At 34.8% G+C, this 20,619-nt stretch overlaps 1 protein-coding gene across 2 annotated transcripts in view; it reads left to right on the forward strand.

Moving 5' to 3' along the window:
• Positions 1-17,506: 17,506 nt before the first annotated feature.
• LOC128014913 (colorectal mutant cancer protein) overlaps positions 17,507-20,619 on the forward strand; it is an 84,194-nt gene continuing 81,081 nt past the window's right edge. Inside the window, exons 1-2 of one of the 2 annotated variants that reach the window (XM_052598622.1) lie at positions 17,507-17,665; positions 19,667-19,911. In XM_052598622.1, the coding sequence (XP_052454582.1) occupies positions 17,544-17,665; positions 19,667-19,911 (367 nt within the window). In that variant the 5' untranslated portion in view covers positions 17,507-17,543. The remainder of the gene's footprint in view (positions 17,666-19,666; positions 19,912-20,619) is intronic. The other variant, XM_052598623.1, reaches the window with a different exon arrangement.

The following is a 20,619-nucleotide window of genomic DNA, read 5'->3' on the forward strand; positions in this document are numbered from 1 at the left end:
ATGAATATCCGATCCATGTTGAAAGATACACTACACTGTGTTTTTTTTTATCTTAAACTACATAAACATTTTTAGCAACATCATATGGCCCCTTTACACCTAAACCTACCCCTCACAGAAAACTACTGGTGATTTTTTTATTTCATAAAACACTGTTTAGACTAAGAACAGTTCACAAACCTCTTATGTTAACATACACATCAAGGACCTAGACGTCGCCCTGCATGGCGCAGCCGGGGCCCCACCCTGGAGCCAGGGGTTTGGGCTCGTATGTGAGCGCCTGAGCGCCCATGGGGGAAGGCCCGGCCACGCTTAGCCAGAAGGAGTGACGTGGGGTTTGCTTATAGCCCCCCAGCTCAGCCGCCATGTGTTGGAGTTCACGCCGGTAAACGAGAGGGTCGCTTCCCTGCGCCTTAGAGTCGGGGATAGGTCTCTCACTGTTGTTTGTGCCTACGGGCCGAACGGCAGTGTGGACTACCCGGCCCTCTTGCAGTCTCTGGGAGGGGTGCTGGAAAGTGCTCCGACTGGAGACTCCGTTGTTCTACTGGGGGACTTCAACACTCACGTGGGCAGTGACAGTGAAACCTGGAAGGGCGTGATTGGGAGAAACGGCCCCCCTGACCTGAACCCGAGCGGTGTTCTGTTATTGGATTTCTGTGCTAACCATGGTTTGTCCATAACGAACACCATGTTCAAGCATAAGGGTGTCCATCACGTGGCACCAGGACACCCTAGGCCAGAGGTCGATGATCGACTTTGTGGTCATGTCATCAGACCTTTGGCCATATGTCTTGGACATTTGGGTGAAGAGAGGGGCGGAGCTGTAAACTGATCACCACCTGGTAGAGAGTAGGATCCGATGGTGGGGGAGGAAGCTGGACAGACTCGGCAGACCCAAACATACTGTGAGGGTCTGTTGGGAATGTTTGGCCGAGCCCCCTTTAAGAGATATCTTCAACTCCCACCTCCGGCAGAGTTTCGACCAGATCCCGAGGGAGTCTGGAGATATTGAGTCCAAGTGAACCATGTTCTCCACCTCCATTGTCGCTGCGGCTGCTCGGAGCTGTGGCCGTAAAGTCTCCGGTGCCTGTCGAGGCGGCAATCCCTGAACCCGGTGGTGGACACCGGAAGTAAGGGATGCTGACAAGCTTACAAGCTGAAGAAGGAGTCCTATCAGGCATGGATGGCTTGTGGGACTCAGGAGGCAGCTGACAGGTACTGGCAGGCCAAGCAGACTGCAGCCCGAGTAGTCGTGGAGGCAAAAAATAGGGCCTGGGAGGAGTTCGGTGAGGCCATGGAGAAAGACTAACGGTTGGCCTCGAAGAGATTCTGGCAAACTGCTCGACGCCTCAGGAGGGGGAAGCAGTGCCCTACCAACACTGTTTACAGTGGAGATGGGCACCTGTTGACCTCAACTGGGGATATCGTCGGGCGGTGGAAGGAATACTTCGAGGATCTCCTCAATCCCACTGACTTGTGTTCCGTTGAGGAAGCAGTGGCTCAGGACTCGGAGGAGAACTCATCCATCACCCGGGCTGAAATCATCGAGGTAGTTAAAAAGCTCCTCATGGCAAGGCACCGGGGGTGTATGAGATCCGCCCCGAGTACCTCAAGTCTCTGGATGTTGTGGGGCTGTCTTGGCTAACACGCCTCTGACACATCGCATGGCGGTTGGGGAGAGTACCTCTGGACTGGCAGACCGGGGTGGTGGTCCCTCTTTTCAAGAAGGGGGACTGGAGAGTGTGTTCCAACTATAGGGGGATCACACTTCTCAGCCTCCCCGGGAAAGTCTATGCCAGGGTACTGGAGAGCAGAATCCGGCCGATAGTGGAACCTTCATTCAGGAGGAACAGTGTGGTTTTCGTCCCGGTCGTGGAACACTGGACCAGCTCTATACCCTTTCCAGGGTGCTGGAAGGTTCATGGGAGTTTGCCCAACCCGTCCACATGTGTTTTGTGGATTTGGAGAAGGCATTCGACCATGTTCCTCGCGACATCCTGTGGAGGGTGCTCTGGGAGTATGGGGTCGGCGGCCCCCTGCTTAGGGCTGTTCTGTCCCTGTACGACCGGAGCAAGAGCTTGGTTCGCATTGCCGGCAGTAAGTCAGACCTGTTCCCGCTGCATGTTGGACTCCAGCAGGGCTGCCCTTTGTCACCGGTTCTGTTCATAATTTTTAGTCCGAGGCCATGGTTCTCAGTCAGAAAAGGGTGGATTGCCCACTTCAGGTTGGTGGACAGTTCCTGCCTCAAGTGGTGGAGTTCAGGTATCTTGGGGTCTTGTTCACGAGTGAGGGAAGGATGGAACGTGAGATTGACAGACGGATCGGTGCAGCTTCTGTTGTAATGCGGTCACTGTACCGGTCTGTCGTGGTGAAGAAGATGCTGAGCTGTAAGGCAAAGCTCTCGATTTACCGATCAATCTACGTTCCTACTCTCACCTATGGTCATGAGCTGTGTGTCATGACCAAAAGGACAAGATCCCGGAATCAGGAGGCCGAAATGAGCTTTCTCCACCGGGTGGCTGGGCGCTCCCTTAGACATAGGGTGAGAAGCTCGGTCACTCGGGAGGAGCTCAGAGTAGAGCCGTTGCTCCTCCACATCAAGAGGAGCCAGCTGAGGTGGCTTGGGCATCTATTTCGGATGCCTCCTGGACGCCTTCCCAGGGAGGTGTTCCAGGCACGTCTCACCGGGAGGAGGCCCTGGGGAAGACCTAGGACACGCTGGAGGGACTATGTCTCCCGGCTGGCCTGGGAACGCCTCGGGGTCCCCCCGGAAGAGCTGGAAGAAGTGGCTAGGGAGAGGGAAGTCTGGGCGTCTCTGCTTAGACTGTTGCCCACGCGACCCAGCCCCTGATAAGCGGAAGATGATGGATGGATGGATGGATGGATGGACTGTTTAGTATATATTTTAAGCCTTTTGTTTTACAGGGACACAGGAAGTGTCCTCATGAACCATGTTTATGTTGTAGTACCCATGTCATTACACACATTTGTGTCCTCATAAACCATATACTGTATGCCAGTACACACACACACGTTACATTATTTTCCCCTTACAATAAATTCTTATTTAAACAAACTGCAAAGGCAATCAGAGTTGACAGAACTCTGTGGGAAAATATACATCTATGAGCATTATTATCTTTATTATTATTAAAAAGTCACACCAATTACCAAAAATGAGAGTATAATGTAATAATGCAATGAAAAAATTATTAGATGTAATTTAGGCTGTTTGATTGTCAGAAGTGACTCTATTTGCCTTTATATGATTCTAAGATTTATAATGATTTGTTAATATCAATGTTTTAATGTGTCAATCATTTATGAACCATGAATGTATCAGATTGTCTAATCTGATTTCCGCTGGAAAGCATTGCATATCACCGGTTTCTTCAGAAGGCAAGATTTTGATTGTATCTGTTTTTCAGTTAATTATCAATCAATACAAGATATGATATTTTGTAGGTATTTGGCATTATTTACCAAAGTGTCCAGAACATGTTGCTCATTGTATGAATGATTGATCTACTTTAGACGGAAGAGATCAACATTACTGTACATGTAAGTCATCTGCATGCTTTTGATCACAAAATAATTATATTTGTACATTTGTTCTGTGACGAATGTCAGTGAGAAATGCTTGAATTCAGCACAGATTCTTTTAGATATCATATCTGTTGTTGTATCAGTTTCCGGACAACAAATTCTTCATTTTTTGAGACATCTGTAATTATTCTGTCAATGAAAAAAACAAACAGTCGATGTTGACGTATTACACAGTTACACTTAAGGAATTCATTTTGTCCAGATGTTCATTAGATCAGCATTCCAGGTTTAACTCATCTGCATTCTTTTTGACTTATTTTGTCTTCTGGAAAACATGTTTTTATCTTCTGTAGCTTCTGAAAGACAAAATAACAAAAATATACACATCATCATTCTGTTCAAAAGTTTACACCCCTGCTCTTAATGAATCGTTTAGTAATTTCTTTGTAAGGAAAAGATTCATGTAAATTTGCAGAACAGATGTGATAAATTATTAAACAGGGATAGTATTTCACAGGTGAAGTATTTTATCCATGATTGTGTACATTCTTTGTTTTATTGTTTTATTATTTTTATGTCCCATTTAATTTTGATTTAAACAGATTTCAGTTTTTGTTCTGTTGTTAAATGGAGGTCACATTAAAACTCTGTTGGAAACTCGTTATGCCTTCATTATTTATTTCTGATACTTTACACTTTTATGTCTGGATTTTCTTGTTTTATATTTGTTCCAGACTTTTAATATTCAGCTGTACGACATCATTAAAATAGACTGTCATTGCATTTTTAAAAACATGATAATCATAACCGCATTAATTTATATAGTGTTATTGTAGTAAAAATATTTATTTATTTTATAACTTATTTGAGCTAGTTGATAAGGCAACATTTGTCATTTTAATTTAATTTGATTAATTATTAATTAATTTTTAATTAAAACTGAGTGTAACATATTCTGTTCCAGTCTTTGATATTCCAGTGTTTATCTGCTACTAAATGTAAAAAATATTTATTCTTTAGTGAGATATTTATGATGGCAGTGGTTTTTCTGCTGTCACAATCAGGACTTATTTATTAAGATAAATTGCTTTTTGTCTTCATTTGTCACTTTTAGGTAAAAGAATCTGCTAAATAAAAACATTTTTATGTAAGGGGTCAGTCTCAGTTTTTTTTTTTTTTTTTTTTTTTTCAAAGAAGGAAAACATTATTATATTTCACATTACTGGTGCAATTAAATGCATTTCCTTGTAACTCTCACACAAGCCTCATGAACTATTTATTGACTCAGCCTTTTATTTTTGTAAATTATTATTAAGTTTGAGTTAAAGATTTGTAAGAACAATTATTTTTATGTGCTACTTTAAACACAGAGGCTATTCTAATGAAATGCAATAGGCCTGCTACAGCCCTAACACTTCTGCATGTTTAAGATCAAAGATCAATAAAGAACAGCTGATAAAAAATGCTCTTCCTGGTGTGAAAGTAAAAATCTGAGTTGATGAACACATACTGACATCGATTCAATGTGAAGTCATAGAAGGAAATTAATGCAATGCTTGTGTATTATTGGAATTAGATTAATAAATCAGTGGCAGAGAGAGAGACAGAGGGGTCCCGGTGCCACCCCAAAATTGAACATGTTTGTTTCAGTGTCCATAAACTAGTGAGAAAAATGTACACTACAAAATTCACAGTTTAAATTAATAAAAAGTTAGGATCTTTTGCTCCAGCTGCTGGTTAGTCAAATAATAGAAATAAGAGAAACCAATTCCAAATTGAAGTTTCGGTAGGATACAGCTAATGTGGGGTAATGTGAAGTAAGCAGCAATCTTAGAATGTATTCCTGCATTTTTTTTATGTAATTTCTCATGATCTATGGACTCCCTAAATAAAACTCTAGATCTGCCATTGTAAATAAAGTAGGCCTACCTACTGTATATCACTGTTCATGGCACAGAAATTAAATCATTAAACATTTATTTAAAAACATACATTTTATTGTATTTGTATGTAATAATAACAACTTTGGTAAATTTTATGTGATACAGACAGCAAATTAGTACTGCTGGTGTATATAAACGGGTGGAGTTTGGCGCCCTCTGGTGGTCATCAGGTGTAACGTCATCGTTTTGTGGTTTGTCCCTCGCGGGCTCTGGTCTGGTTGTTGACTACAGACACACGTGTGTTCCTCACAACATGGAGATTGAGGACTGCAACTGCTTCACACAGAAACTAGTGTTGTTCACACTGAGCGGAAAACGAGTGAAACTACGAAACATCAGATCTAAAGATGACAGTCCCGCCCTGCGAGGTGCGTTTATTTATTTATTTATTTTAGTAATGCAGAACACAAAAGCATACAAAAGTATAAACATACATCACATAATATCAACCATAAAAAAATGAATGAATAAAAAAACAATAAAGAATGAAATAGAACTAAAGAAAAAAAAAGAAAAGAGGGCCAAAATGTAAACAAGATTACACAAAGAGATCAAAAGCAGAGCAAATTCTAACAGTCCTTATAGCTTTCTTATTAGTAGATACTGAGATTAAATTCAAATAGTGCGAGGTGCGTTTATATCTCAGCAACACACATGACACGTGACGCAGTACGTAATCAATCAATAACAGAGCTCATCATCATCAAAACAAATATACAATACATGAATTATAAGACACATTATCATCACAGGATCATAGATCTACAGCACATATATCATATCCTCTCCGTTTTTTTTTTTTTTTTTGCAGGTCCAATACATTTATAAATTTATTTTCCTGTTTTTATTTAGTTGACATTTTGAACTCTGTTTATTCTTGACTTATTTGCCTCTTTGTTTTTTCTAAGTAAAATACTACTGCATTTATTTACTCATTTATGTGTTCGTCATTTTGTGCTCTATTTACATCCTATCCAGAAATCACTGAAGCATAACCAGATGTACTTTCTTAAGTGTCAAATGAAAAAAATATACTATGTCAAAGGAATACGAGTATAAATGGAAATAAAGAGACTAAATGACATTTAAATATAATGTATTAATATGCTGTTTGTTATTGGATTGTTTTTATATTTTTATTTTTTATTATATGTTTATTTTTAATTCAAGACATTATTGTGAATCTTTTAACAATTTCATATCATTTCATTTTCCTACTTTTCTCCACAATCCAGTATCTATAGTCTTTAATTCTTCTCAGTGTGTGTGTGTGTGTGTGTGTGTGTAATGCTCATGTTCTCTAAGTGGATCTTCTGAAGGTCACTACTATTCCTTTGATGAAGACGTTTGGGATTGATGAAGTAGGTCTAGAGACAAAGGTTTGTCAGAAGTGTGTATCAAACCAAAACATTTTTCAAATTATAAGTCTATTAACTTGGTTCGGTTTCTCGTTTCTTCGTTCTCAGTTTGGATAGAAGCGTCTGCAGATGAATGAATGCGGTTGTGTTGTGTTCTAGCGTTGTGTTGATGATCTGGTTTGTAGGTGCTGAAGCGAGGCATAAGGAAGGTGAGGTGCTCTTCACCTGGAACAGCGTATCCTTCCATTGATGATAAAACCGGTTACCAGGAATTCTGTCAAAGAAGCTGAAACAGTTCCACAATATTAGTTGAAATTTCACAAATGTGTACATTCACAAAATATTTTATCTTACCACTAAGAGTTTCCTCTTCATACCGATTTACAAAACTGCTGAGAGTAACTTTGACTAAGGAATGGGTGGAAATCTCAAGCTAAGAGAAAGGGGCGGGGTTGAACTCGTCACTATGGATGATGTCACAAGCTTACTAACTGTGATTGGCTGATAGGGGAAGGGTCTCTGTCATTTAGTATTCAAATGCCTTACTTAAATAGTTCAAAATAATTTTTTTGGCATATTCAGATAAATATTTTAAATAAAAATGTTGCCATATTCAAATAAATTGTAAAATAAATAAAAAATGCCATATTGAAAAAAAAATTAAATAGTTTTAATAAAAAATGTTGCAATATTCAGAGAAGGTTTAAAATTAAAATTTTCCATATTCAAAGTTTTTAAAATAAAATTTTTGCTATATTTAGAGAAGGTTTTAAAAAAATATATATACTATTATTTTTTTTTTGCCATATTCAAATAAAGTTTAAAATAAAAATGTTGGCATATTCAAATAGAGTTTCAATTAAAAATGTTGAAATATTCAGAGAAGGTTTAAAACGGGGAAATAAAATCCATATTCAGAGTTTTTAAGGCTAACTTTTCACAGATTTAGGAGCTGTTTTTTATGGAAGCCCATTAGGGCTGAAACAGTTTCACAAAAAAAAAAAAAAAAAAAAAAAAAAATATATATATATATATATATAGTCAACAAATATTTTAGTTGTTCAGAAGTCTTTTGATCTCATGTGACCCAAGGTAAGGGCCTGCAATAACACGAATTGACCAGTGTGGCGCTATAGTTCAGCTCTTTCAGATGAAATCCAATTGGAGACACACATTTTTGTTTTTTATATGAAACTAAAAACAAAAATGTTGTCGTGTAAAGTCCTCTATACACTTGCATCAGAGTAATTTTCCATTCTTCGCTTAGAGAAATCCACATGATTTATAAAAGGAGATGTTAGGCAGATTAATGAATCCGTTAGTTTCATCCATGGGCAGAAACAGGTTTCAGCAGGCTTTGTCAAATACTTCAAGAGCAAAAATTTAGGAGTCCTAAAATTATGTCCCTGACATACCTATTGTTTTTCATAAATCAAGTTAGGACCTACTATTTGCCTTAAGATGTTTTGCCCTGATCTGATATTTGTTTTGTTTTGTTTTTCAGGGCCGTTACCGATTATTACAGATCAAGTAGACCGATTACCAATGTTTTAATATATATGTCTGGTGTATAAATGAAAATTAATGTCAAAATTAAGAATATCAAGGGCTCTGACAAAAACTTTCTTTAAATGCTTTTAAATTCTAATATCAACAAACCAGTTTTGAAAATGACTGATACGATAAGCATAAAAAAAGCTTAATATCGGTGCCGATAATCGGTCAACCCTTATTTTGTATAACTTTATTAGAGAGGACATTGCATAGACTTCCTTTGATTTTCTGTCAGGTTAATGATATTTTTTATCCCCATTATTTATGTGCATTATTCTGCCAGACTGTCAAAGTAATGCATATAAACAATGAGCTTTCTGCAGGGCTTTTTCATCTGTCAAACACTGGAGTAAACGTTTAAAAGAGTATTCATGTTGCATGATTAGGACTGTCTTAGATTTGTTTTGTTGATGGCTCCAGACTAATTCTATGATGCTTTTCTGTTGTTTTATCATTACGTGTATGTTATTTATTTACGATTAAAATTTCAGTATTCACAGACCAAACAAATACTTTTGTTTTTAGTTACAATACATTAGTTTTATCGCAATTGAAATATATTTCTTTTATTAAATATCTATAATTAATATAATAATAATAATATCAATTCATAGTATTATGATTGTAGACAGGTTGTTGATTATGTCAGTTTTGTTGTGATGTGTTTTTCACTTCAAGTCATCAAATCCCACAGATTAGGCTACTTCAGTCTTTCTTTTAGAGGCTGTGCCATAAAGATTTAATAAACGATAAAACTACCCAATGATGTTTAGAATTATCAGTCCCAACTATTTTCATAACATTTTGAAAAATCTAAATATGGATCTGTTAACTTTAGTCACTGCTCTAATATGAACAAACAATGAACAAGCGTATTTTTTATGGATTAACATTTATGAAGGTTAATAAATGCTATAAAAATATATGAAATATATATTAATAATGTTCTCCTTATTCTATTCATATTAATGCATTTACTGATGTATTTTTTTTTTTTTTAATTCACACTTTATTGGAAAATGTTACTGGATATTTTAATGCTAATTTTAATTAAAAGTTTGTATTTCTTGCATCTTAAGTGATGTCAATAGACTCTTTGTTTGAATGGCAGACTGAAAAAGTACATCATTAATTCTACCAATGGGGTGATTTGTGGGCGGGGCTACTCATTTTTTATAACCAATGACAGATGTTAGTGTTTCAAACATTTAAAAATGTCCTACGGTCTGATCATTGTTACTCTGAAAGGGTTTGTGTCTGCTCACATTTTTATTTAGATGGAAAAAATCTTAATCAAAGCGTCGTTTGGCTTGTTTACACTATCCTGGTGCAGAGGCATGCTGGGAAATAGATGCTTGTCTATCACATCTCATTCTGAGAGAAGGTTTTTGGAGGAGAAAGTGTGTGTTTGTGATGGAGAACGGCCGTTTAACTGTAATCCACTACGAGTTTGTAACTGACTGTACTGACTCCAGATAAAAACTTAGCATACGCTCCCTTCATAGTGCACACACGGGGAAGACACACGTCACGAGGCTCTCTCGCTTTGAGGCATGTGAGTTGAGTTAAAATGGGTTGAATCTGTGTTTTTCTTACTGAATGTTTGGCAGCAGTGGCGTCTTTTTAGGGCTGTTAATATTTGAAGACGCTGTGTGTGTGTGTGTGTGTGTGTGCGTGTGTGTGTGTGTGTGTGTGTGTGCTGAGGTTAATCAGTAGCTGGTGGTCAGTCTCTGTAGTAAACAGCTCCTGAATGCAGACTAGTTCTGATTGTGCTGCGCTTGACTAAACTGGAAACATGACGTGAGTTTATTCTCACTTTTTTTTGCTTGTTTGTTTTTAAATTTAAACATTTTTAATTACTGTCTGCATGTTCAGCATGGTTTGTTTTTAATGCACTTCTGTAATTTTTTTAAACATTCAATATTGTGTTATTATTAAGGAAAATTTTACATTTTGAAAATTAGAATATACTATATGCATTAAGAAACTCTAAGGTCTCTTATTTCATATTGATATTTTATTATTATTTTATTATATATATATATATATATATATATATATATATATATATATATATATATATATATATAAACAAGAGAAAATGATAAATATCAATATGAAATAAGAAAAGACAGTTTTTGCACATGAAATACATAAATGAGTGGCAAGTTATTAATACTTGTTGGTTATATATATATATATATATATATATATATATATATATATATATATATATATATATATATATATATATATATATAGTTGATATTGTTGGGGGCAGGGCTATGCCTGTTGCAATAATCAATATTTATCGCACAATACCTGCACATGACTTCAATCATTTTTAGTGATAAATCGCCAATTATATTTACTTAAAAATTAATGTCACCATGTTTTGTACGCTTCACTTGTGCCTGTGTCTTCTGCAGCTTTTCGTACATGACATGTAGTCATTAGGTGTTGTTCAAATAAAAAAAATATGATCTTATGATCAGATATGATCTTGTTTAGGGTATCTAATATTTCAAAGCTTAATTTCCATGAGCTAAATATTCTTAAAAATTAAAAGTTTGTTGTCATTTGGAAGTGTGTAAAACCTTATGCTGTTACATTATAATTCTATATTCAGTGGCATAAAATACTCTTTAAAATATCAGTAATATTATTTATTTCTGGAGCAATTTATCACACAACACAAAGCTGTTATCGTGACAGGAAGAGGCGGAGCTACATGTTCAACCAATGGCGCACAGGTGCAGTGTTGGAAACCTGTTTGAAAACAGTCATTATTTTCTCAATTATTGGATGGTGCAGAAAGAACACGCTTCAGCTTTAAAAGGTTGTTTTGAACATGTTGTCATATGAAATCTGGTCTTGATATCCAAACATGTTAATAACACAATAGCACTATTTTTCACATTTTATCTTCGCGTGGTATGATTCAGTGTTTCTCTCTTCTCTCATCATTGATCAGACGGCTCTCAGATGATGTTTTGTCTCAGGTTATCTCCAGAGTGACCCGAGCACTTGTTTGTGTTGAGCATGTTTTGGCAGAGCGGTACGGTCACTGACACGCTCCTGTCCTTGTTTGTGTCGCTCCACTGCAAAATCTGAATCCTTTATTTGATTTGGAAAACAAAGTCTATTATTCATTTATTTTCATGAAAATGAAACCCATTTGACCCCAAAAGTCTCATTGCATTGTAATTTAATATTATTTATATATTTAGTTTTTTAATATCGTGACAATATTTAATAGTATTTTGTCTTTAATTTATAATGAACTAAAACATTTAGACCAGACAGTATGATTTTTATTATAAAAACACGTTCTCAATATATATATATTTTTTTCAATATTTTGATAGTTCTTGTTAATATTTTGAATGGTTATTTCTATAGTTTTTGTTTTCAAATGAATTTTAAAGTTTGTGTTTTGTTATGTTTATTTTTTTTATTTTATTTGTATTTTTATTTTTGTTATGTTTAAATATATATATATATATATATATATATATATATATATATATATATATATATATATATGTGTGTGTGTGTGTGTGTGTGTGTGTGTATGTTTATATATTATGAAATGTGGCTTTTGTTTAGTTTGAGTTGTTTTAGTTATTTTATTACGTCATTTTAAACCATTAAAATTATATGTTTCTGAAATATATATTGCATTTTTTTCTGTTGCTTATTTTATTTTAAGTGACTTCTTTTTATTTTTTTATTTTTAAGGTTCCGATTTCATTTTATTTAAATTTAATAACCCTTGATAAAAACGTATAATTTATTTATTTTTTTACATTTTGAGAATTTTGAGGTTTGATTTTGAGTTTATAATACAATGACCTTAAATTAGGCTTAATTATAACTTTTTAAACAAAATATAATTATTATTATAAATTTTTTATATATATATATTTATAATTGTTAGCCTGAATGCACTGTAAGTCGCTTTGGATAAAAGCGTCTGCTAAATGCATAAATTTTATATATTTTTTTACTTGCTTCTTGTTCTGCTGCTGATGAATTGTTAAATATATAAGATTTTTTTTTCTTTATGCTCTTGCGGTGGCCTGATTCTGAGCACAGACGGTAGTTTCTTGAAAACATGCGGCCGGTTGTTATGCAGCTCTGACAAAGACGTTCAGTGTGCGGCCTCATAATTACATTTGACGGTTTGTCATGGAGAATATGACAGGAATATCACGTGGAGAGGGTTTCAGAGTCTCACCTTCAGACAGAAATGTTTGGGACTTTTCCAGCAGGCATTGTGGGAAAGTTTCAGATCGTTAGAGCATCAAATCAAGCCGTTCATCAGGACGTCAGTGTCTCTCCTGCAGTGTTAGTTCTCGGTGAGGATGGACTTGTTTAAAATGTTTGTAGTTTTTCATTCTAAATGCAAGTGTAGTTTTCCTAAACGTGTCACTGTCTCTTTAAATGAGGATGTAGCGTTGTGTATTTTAAGTTAATTGTGTGTCCAGGTTCATGTTCTGAGTCTGTTCATGAATGTCGATGGATCAGATCTTCTTGTTTCTTGCTATACAGAATCATATTGATGCCATAATGTATACGAATATACTAAATCTAATCATTCAGTACCACGGAGGACTGTCTAAAAGTGTCATGGTCATTATTTTATCATCATATTAATTAACTAAAACGCCTGATTTATTATGTCACAATTGTTTCTGCTAGACTTGTTTTTTGCTTATTTCTTTGATTTTACACATGCAATGCATAAAAGTAGCAATTTTATAATATTGTAATGTATGTAACTATAATAACCTATTGTGATTGCATGCATAAAATGAATAAAATATTTGACATATTAACACTAAACTTTCTGATTTTCTATCAAGTTAGAGATCAGTAAGATTTTAATGTTTAATAAAAAAGAAGTCTCTTCTGCTCAGCAAAGCTGCATTTATTTAACCAAAAATACAGTAAAAATGTTTTATATTTGTACTATTTAAATAACTGTGTTCTGTGTGAATCTGTGTTAAAGTGTAATGTATTTCTGTGATGCTCCGCTGTATTTTCAGCATCATTCCTCCAGTCTTCAGTGTCACATGATCTTCAGAAATCAGAGTAATATGATGATTTACTGCTCAAGAAACATTTCTGATTATTATCAGTGTTGAAAATTGTATGCATAAAGTTGTATTAGTTCATCCATGTGACAAACATTGCAAGTGATTTTATTTTCCTAAAGGTTTTTGATGTCATTAAGGGAGAAATCACATTAGAAACTGAATATAGCATTGATTAAGAAAATACATCTGTCGATTCTATAAGAGTCAGCAATATTGCAATAAAAATGGAGACATCCAGAACTGTCTTTTGTCAGCGATGATATTGCATCTATCCTCTCCACCGTCATGAATTGTCCATTTTCAGTTATCATGGCACCGGTGCTGTGTGTGTGTCGAGTACAGTACTATGATAACTGAAGATTGACGGTGTTTCACCTCCAGCGCTTCACTTCTGTGGACTCCAGCTTCATGTGTCAAATCTTCTGAATTTGGCCTTTCGATCAGTGTGTCGGGTTTGTGTCTTTATAGTTTTAGTTAACCTACTGAGATAAAATAAACATTTTATTTACAATAACAATGTTTTATGATGTTGGTTTTAAATAAAAAATGTTAATTAGAATTTTATGTTAATCCTGTTTGTTTGTGGGGGGGGGGGGTTACTTTAACTTTTACGTTTTTAGAATTGTATTTTATATCAACAGTTTTTTTTTTTTTAGGAATTTTACTTTATATTAACCCAGTATTTTTTTTTTTTTTTGAATTTTACTTTATATTAAACCTGTTTTTTTTTTCTTTTTTTTTCTTTTTTTAATTTTACTTTATATTAAACCTTTTTACTTTATATTAACCCAGTTTTTTTTTTTTTTTTTTTTTTGGAATTTTACTTTATATTAACCCATTTTTTTTTTTTTTTTTGAATTTTACTTTATATTAAACCTGTTTTTTTTTCTTTTTTTTTCTTTTTTTAATTTTACTTTATATTAAACCTTTTTACTTTATATTAACCCTGTTTTTGTCTTTTCTTTTTTTTTGTAGGAATTTGACTTTATATTAACCCTGTTTTTTTCTTTTCTTTTTTTTGTAGGAATTTGACTTTATATTAACCCTGTTTTTTTTTTTATATAGAATTTCACTTTTTTTTATTAACCCTGTTTTTTTTGTTTTTTTTTGAATTTTAATTTATATCAACAGTTTTTTTGTTTTTGTTTTTAATTTTACTTTTACGTCCTGGTGACGTGTGTGGGAGCCAGATACAGCAACATCAGCAAAACCATCAAATAAAGACTCGAGAGTCTCAACAGGACTGAAGATTGTGTTAAACTCAGTGTTTTATAGCGTTTTACACTGTTCTTTCATGAAGAAATTGCTTTTTTGTACCACGTTGAGAGGCATTTTTGTGCTTCACAGTGCATTTTCAGATTGAGGTGGGAGTAATAAATGCATGTGCCGTTTCTTTGCTGATCTCTGTGTTTCTCAGCCTTTTGATAATCCAGAGTCATTCTGCATTTCTGCAGCTTTAACTCACGCTTCAGTCCGTCCCATAGAGGAGCAACGAGGCCCACACATCTTATCTTTCTCCATTCAACAATCACATTTCAGGACGCGTAATAATAAACGCAGTGCACCAAACACCAATGACAGATACATTTCTGCAGGATGCAATTGCTCGCAAAATATGCAACTATAAAGACTTCATTAAATCAGAGCAAGCATTGTATGGGTTTGATTCAGTATTGAGGTCAACTGCACCAGGGTTGTGACTAAAACGTAAAAAGAAAAAAAAGTTAATTCGCAAATCAACTTTTATAGAGAATGAAAAATTAAATTAGCATGAAAAAAAAACTTTTTATTTCAGCTAGGTGCCAAAGCAATATTTTTCATTTTAACTTGATGTACTAAAATAACTTAAATAACTTAAATGTAAATAAAAATAAAAACTTTATAGACATATTTTAAAAAAATAATAATAATAAACTAAACAGACTGGACAGCTAGTAATTCACTTTATTTTTTTATTTTACGTCATGAATACTTGTCCATGTTGGCATAGGCATAATTACGCTGTAATTTTATTTAGTTTTTTTATTATAAATAGCACATCAGATCTGAGAAATCTGGAGGAAAATTTTAAACCATTAAATGAAAGCACAAAAAGTAGCTTTAGAAATAGTTTTTTCCTTAAATTATTAAGTGAACTATCCCTTTAGCATTTTTTTATTAAAATGGGTTTTTATTTTATTTTCGGATTTTTTTAAATTATGGAAATACGCTAAAGAAGCTGAAACTGCCAGTAGGTGGCGGTAAAGGTCTTTATGAGTCATTGATTCATTAATTCATTCGATTCGTTCGAACAGTTGATTCATTCAGGAATTAAGTAACGGCTCGATCTTTATGAATGGGCCATCAGTTCATTGATTCAACCGATTCCTTCAAAACGAGGATTTCATTCAGAAATGGTTTTGTTCAGAGACCCACAACAACTTTTCTACTGGAAAAATACACTAAACTAAAACTGAAATTAGCTATTCAATAATTTAAAATATTTAAAAAAGGATCTCAGTATATAAATCACCCAGAGAAAGTGAAATCTGAGCCACCGTTTCCTCGGCTGTTCTTCTGTTTACTCAGCTAATGTCAGAAATGTTCTTGTTTGTTCTGATCTCAGCTCAGGAATTTTTTAAAAGGTCTTGCTGCTTTTTAAAAGCTTCCTATTATTGTCTGTGGCTGTGGGTTCCTCTTCTGACACACATCCGCTCTCCATCAGACCTTTACAAGGTTTTGGCCTTTTCTTCGCTGCAGAGAAGAGTTACGCAAACGACTAAATATTGACACATGATCAGCAGTGATTTCTCTGAATGGAATTAAAGCCTGTAGTCATGCTGGAAGCACATGTGAGGTCAAAGGGCAACAGTCTGATGACTTTCAGGTCTGAGGAAACTCTCCGTCTTGAAGAAAAGAAAAGTTTGCAGGAGTAACAGAAATTTTATATTTCAATATGTTTAAATGGATTTCTACCTTTTATGGGCATTTTCTATTTTTTTCTATCCTTAATGCATCATCTTTTGTGTCAAATTCTTACATTTAATCAATTAAGTTATATTGTATGACACACTATAGGACTGCAATCGATCAAATTAAGGTGGCACAGAAACTGCATATGAAGTGGCATATAGATGCATTCACACAATGCAGGAAATTAATGCATTTAACCTGCAGTAACAAATGCATGAGAAAGTATTGATGCTTTTTAAAAAACAAAACCTTTTACAGTGATATTTGAAATTATTTTGGTGCTAAAAAGTGAAAAGACATTTAAAAGTTATATATTGAATTTTGGGGATTTTTTATTTATTTTTATATTTGATAATGTATATTGTTTACACAACAATTAGACAACATGTATATAATAATAATAATAATAATAATAATAATAATAATAAATATGCCTTTTAAATAAAAATAGTTAGAATAAAACAAAACAAACAAACAAAAAAAAAATATAGTATTCCAAATAAATAAATGTCTTTTTAAAAAAAAAAACAAATAGTACTCAAAATGAAATGTTTAAAATGAAAATAAACATTCAAAAAAAAAAAAAAAATGAATGCCTTTAAAATAGAAACATTTATTGAAAATAAATCAATTATATTCAAAATTAATTAAATGTGCATTGTCTATTCAAAACAAGCTAAAATAAATATAATTAATGTGTTTAAAATCAAATATTATTCAGAATAAAATAAAAAGTATATTATTCAGAATAAAATAAAAAGTATATTATTCAAAATAAACTAAATATACATTTATCTAAAAAGTAAATATTATTCAAAATAAATTAAAACAGATATAAATGTTTCTATGATAATATACATTTATTTAAAATATAATTCAGAATAAAATAAATGAATAAATATACATGTATATTTACAACAAAACAGACTTTTACCTTTGTTTAGTTAGTTTTTTTTTTTTTTTTTTTTTTTTTTGAATGAATAATATCTGTTATGTTTTACAATATGCAAAGCAGTTGAAAAGAATGTGCTGTTGTAGATGCAGCGTGTTTCCCGTGGAGCGTGTCTGTGCGCGCGCCTGTGATCGTGATGGCGGCGGCGGAGGAGAGCGGGAGCACCGGGAGCAGCGGCTCGTGCAGCACCGCGGAGGAGGAGCGCATGCGGCGGCTCTTCCAGACGTGTGACGGGGACGGAGACGGATACATCAACCGGTCAGAAACTGCACCAAACTCACTCTGACGCGTTTACGAGCGGAAGAAGAGTCCCCGAGTCGAGCAGCGGGACAGGCGCGGTGTCCTCACGGGCGAGTTTAGTTTGTAAGAACGATCACAGAGCAAAGATAGTGCGATTAAATCCGTGCAAAGAGTGCAAACAAACACAATAAGACGCGTGAAGTTAGTTCGGACGCTCCCGAGGCTGGAGCTGGAGCGTCGGAAGTGACGGGAAATGTTTCATCCTCATCCGCTCGCTACACTTTAGCGTTTGTTGATGTTTCTGACCGTGTTTCAGGGCTGAGAGTTTCTCCGGGACACACTTGGCATGCATTAATGTAATCTGATGAGTTAAAGTGATCCGAGGTGGCTTCAGAACTGATTTGCAAAAGCACTTTGTCTTATTCTTTGTTAAAGAAGACAACAGCGTGCTTCGATGTGATTTAATATAAAAGAGGTTTCAAAATCATGCATCTGCTCCAAAAGTATTTGGACACTTAAAATGACTCTTAAAAATGTCATTGCATTAGATGCAAAATGTAAAACTGCGAGATGCACAAACATACTTTAAAGCAAAAACGTGAAACGTGTTCAGCTTTATTGAAAATGAAGACATGCATCTTTTTTGGTAGCATGTCATGCATTCAGGTCATAAATGTAATTCAGAAGCTTTGTGTTACAGCTTATATTTTACATTTATAGGATTTTAAAATATTATTTAAAGGTGCTGTAGGGAAATTTTGTAAAAAATATTTTTTACATATTTTTTACATATTTATTAAACCTATCATTATGTCCTGACAGTAGAATATGAGACAGATAATCTGTGAAAAAATCAAGCTCCTCTGGCTCCTCCCAGTGTCCTATCGCCATTTGCAGAAAGTCATGCGCTCCCGGTAAGAAACAACCAATCAGAGCTGCGCTCCGTAACTTTGTTTGTGTTCAAAATGTAGAAAAATGTATATAATAAGCGAGTACACCATGAATCCATTTTCCAAACCGTGTTTTTAGCTTGTCCTGAATCACTAGGGTGCACCTATAATAAGTGTTTATATTCAGACTATTTTAGATTGCTTCGGGGTACCGCGGCGGAGTAACCCAGTACCATTGTGATTCTTCATAGACATAAACAGAGAGAAGTAGTTCCGGCTACAATGTTCTTCCGCAAGACGCAAGCAGTTCTGTTTATTAACCGCTAGAGCGTCAAAAGTTACCGACTGCAGCTTTAACTTTTATAGCAATTCTTTACACATGAGGTTTAACAAGCACAAAGTAAACTGTGAATTATGAGAAATGTGAAGCAAAATCATCTGTAAGCTGCTTCATACGTAATGCCTTAAAGAAGTCGTTCACACAAATAATGAAACGTTTCTGAAAATGTCATATGAATAAATAAAGATGAGTGTTTCTTCATCAGGTTTGGTGAAATGCAGCATTGCATCACTTGATCACCAGTGGATGTGAATGGGTGCCGTCAGAATGAGAGTCTCACAATAATCCACAGCACTCCAGTCCATCAGTGAACATCTGGAGAAGACAAAACCTGAAACACATCCAGCATTAAGATGATTTTAACTCAAACACATAGAGTCTATAATCCATAATAACACTTCCTCCAGTGAAAAAGTGTTCTGGTCTGAATCAGGAGAGAAATCTGCACAGATCAAGCAGCGTTATTATGGATTATAGACTCTATGTTTTTGAGTTAAAAACATCTTAATGCTGGATGTGTTTCATCTTTTGTCTTCTCCAGATGTTCACTGATGGACTGGAGTGCTGTGGATTATTGTGAGACTCTCATTCCGACGGCACCCATTCACATCCATTGGTGAGCAAGTGAGTGTGTCATCAAGATTTGATATTTCACCCCTGAAGGTGATTGTGAAACATTAGTGGAAGATGTTCATAATGACTTTGATGAAGTCAGATCAGCTGTGAGAAAATATCCTTTTTTCATGCTTTTGTGACGATTTGGGATCTCCTGGCCTCTGTGTCGGTCAGGAATGATCTGCTGATGGTCTGCCGGCAGCTGAACATGGAGGACTCGGTGGCAGAGATCATGGGGCAGCTGGGCGCAGACGAGCGAGGAAACATCTCCTTCCAAGACTTCACTCGCTGCCGCATGCAGCTGCTGAACGAGATCCGCAAGGAGGAAGGCCAGCTTTCCCTGGTGTCCAGCGACTCGGAGAAGAGGACACTTCATGAACACGTGTCGTCGTGGCCCGACAGCAGCGAGAACAGTCTGGGTATGTGTTCCCTACCACGATCTCAGCTGGATCGAAAATGAGCAGTTACCTTCAATGTTGTGTCCTTTAAATAAATACTTTTGTTGTAATTTACTATACACATTTTTTTGTCACATTGTAGACAATAATGTAAGTGCAACTGTATCATTATTGACGGATGAAAATATGGAGTGCAACTGTATAATAAAAAAATAAGAAAAAGGTCATTCATTTTAATCAGCATTACTGAACGCTGCTCTCACATTTTTTTTATTGGTGATTTTACTTATTAATGAACTAATATATTGAATGCAAGTGTGATTTTTGTGTTAAAAATCAATTTTTTTATTAGAAATAATGGACAAAAATACAGAATGCAACTGTATAATTTGTTTGTATTAAAAAACACATTTTATTTGCATTAATAAGCAAAACATTTAGAGTGCAACAGTATACTGTTGTATTAAAAATCACACATTTTTATTAGTATTAATTTTTTGTATACATTTTTATTAGTATTATTACAGAATGCCATTGTATATTTTTTTGTATTAAAACAAATTTTATTAGCATTAATAAAACATTTAGAGTGCAGTGCAACAGTATAAATTTGTATTAAAATCAACAATTTTTATTAGCAATAATTGATAAAACAGTGCAACAGTTTATATTTTTTTGCATAAAAAATTGTGCATTTTTATTAGCAGTAATGAAATATAGTGAGCAACA

The sequence above is a fragment of the Carassius gibelio genome, chromosome A5 (assembly GCF_023724105.1).
Source record: "Carassius gibelio isolate Cgi1373 ecotype wild population from Czech Republic chromosome A5, carGib1.2-hapl.c, whole genome shotgun sequence".
Lineage (NCBI taxonomy): Eukaryota > Metazoa > Chordata > Actinopteri > Cypriniformes > Cyprinidae > Carassius > Carassius gibelio.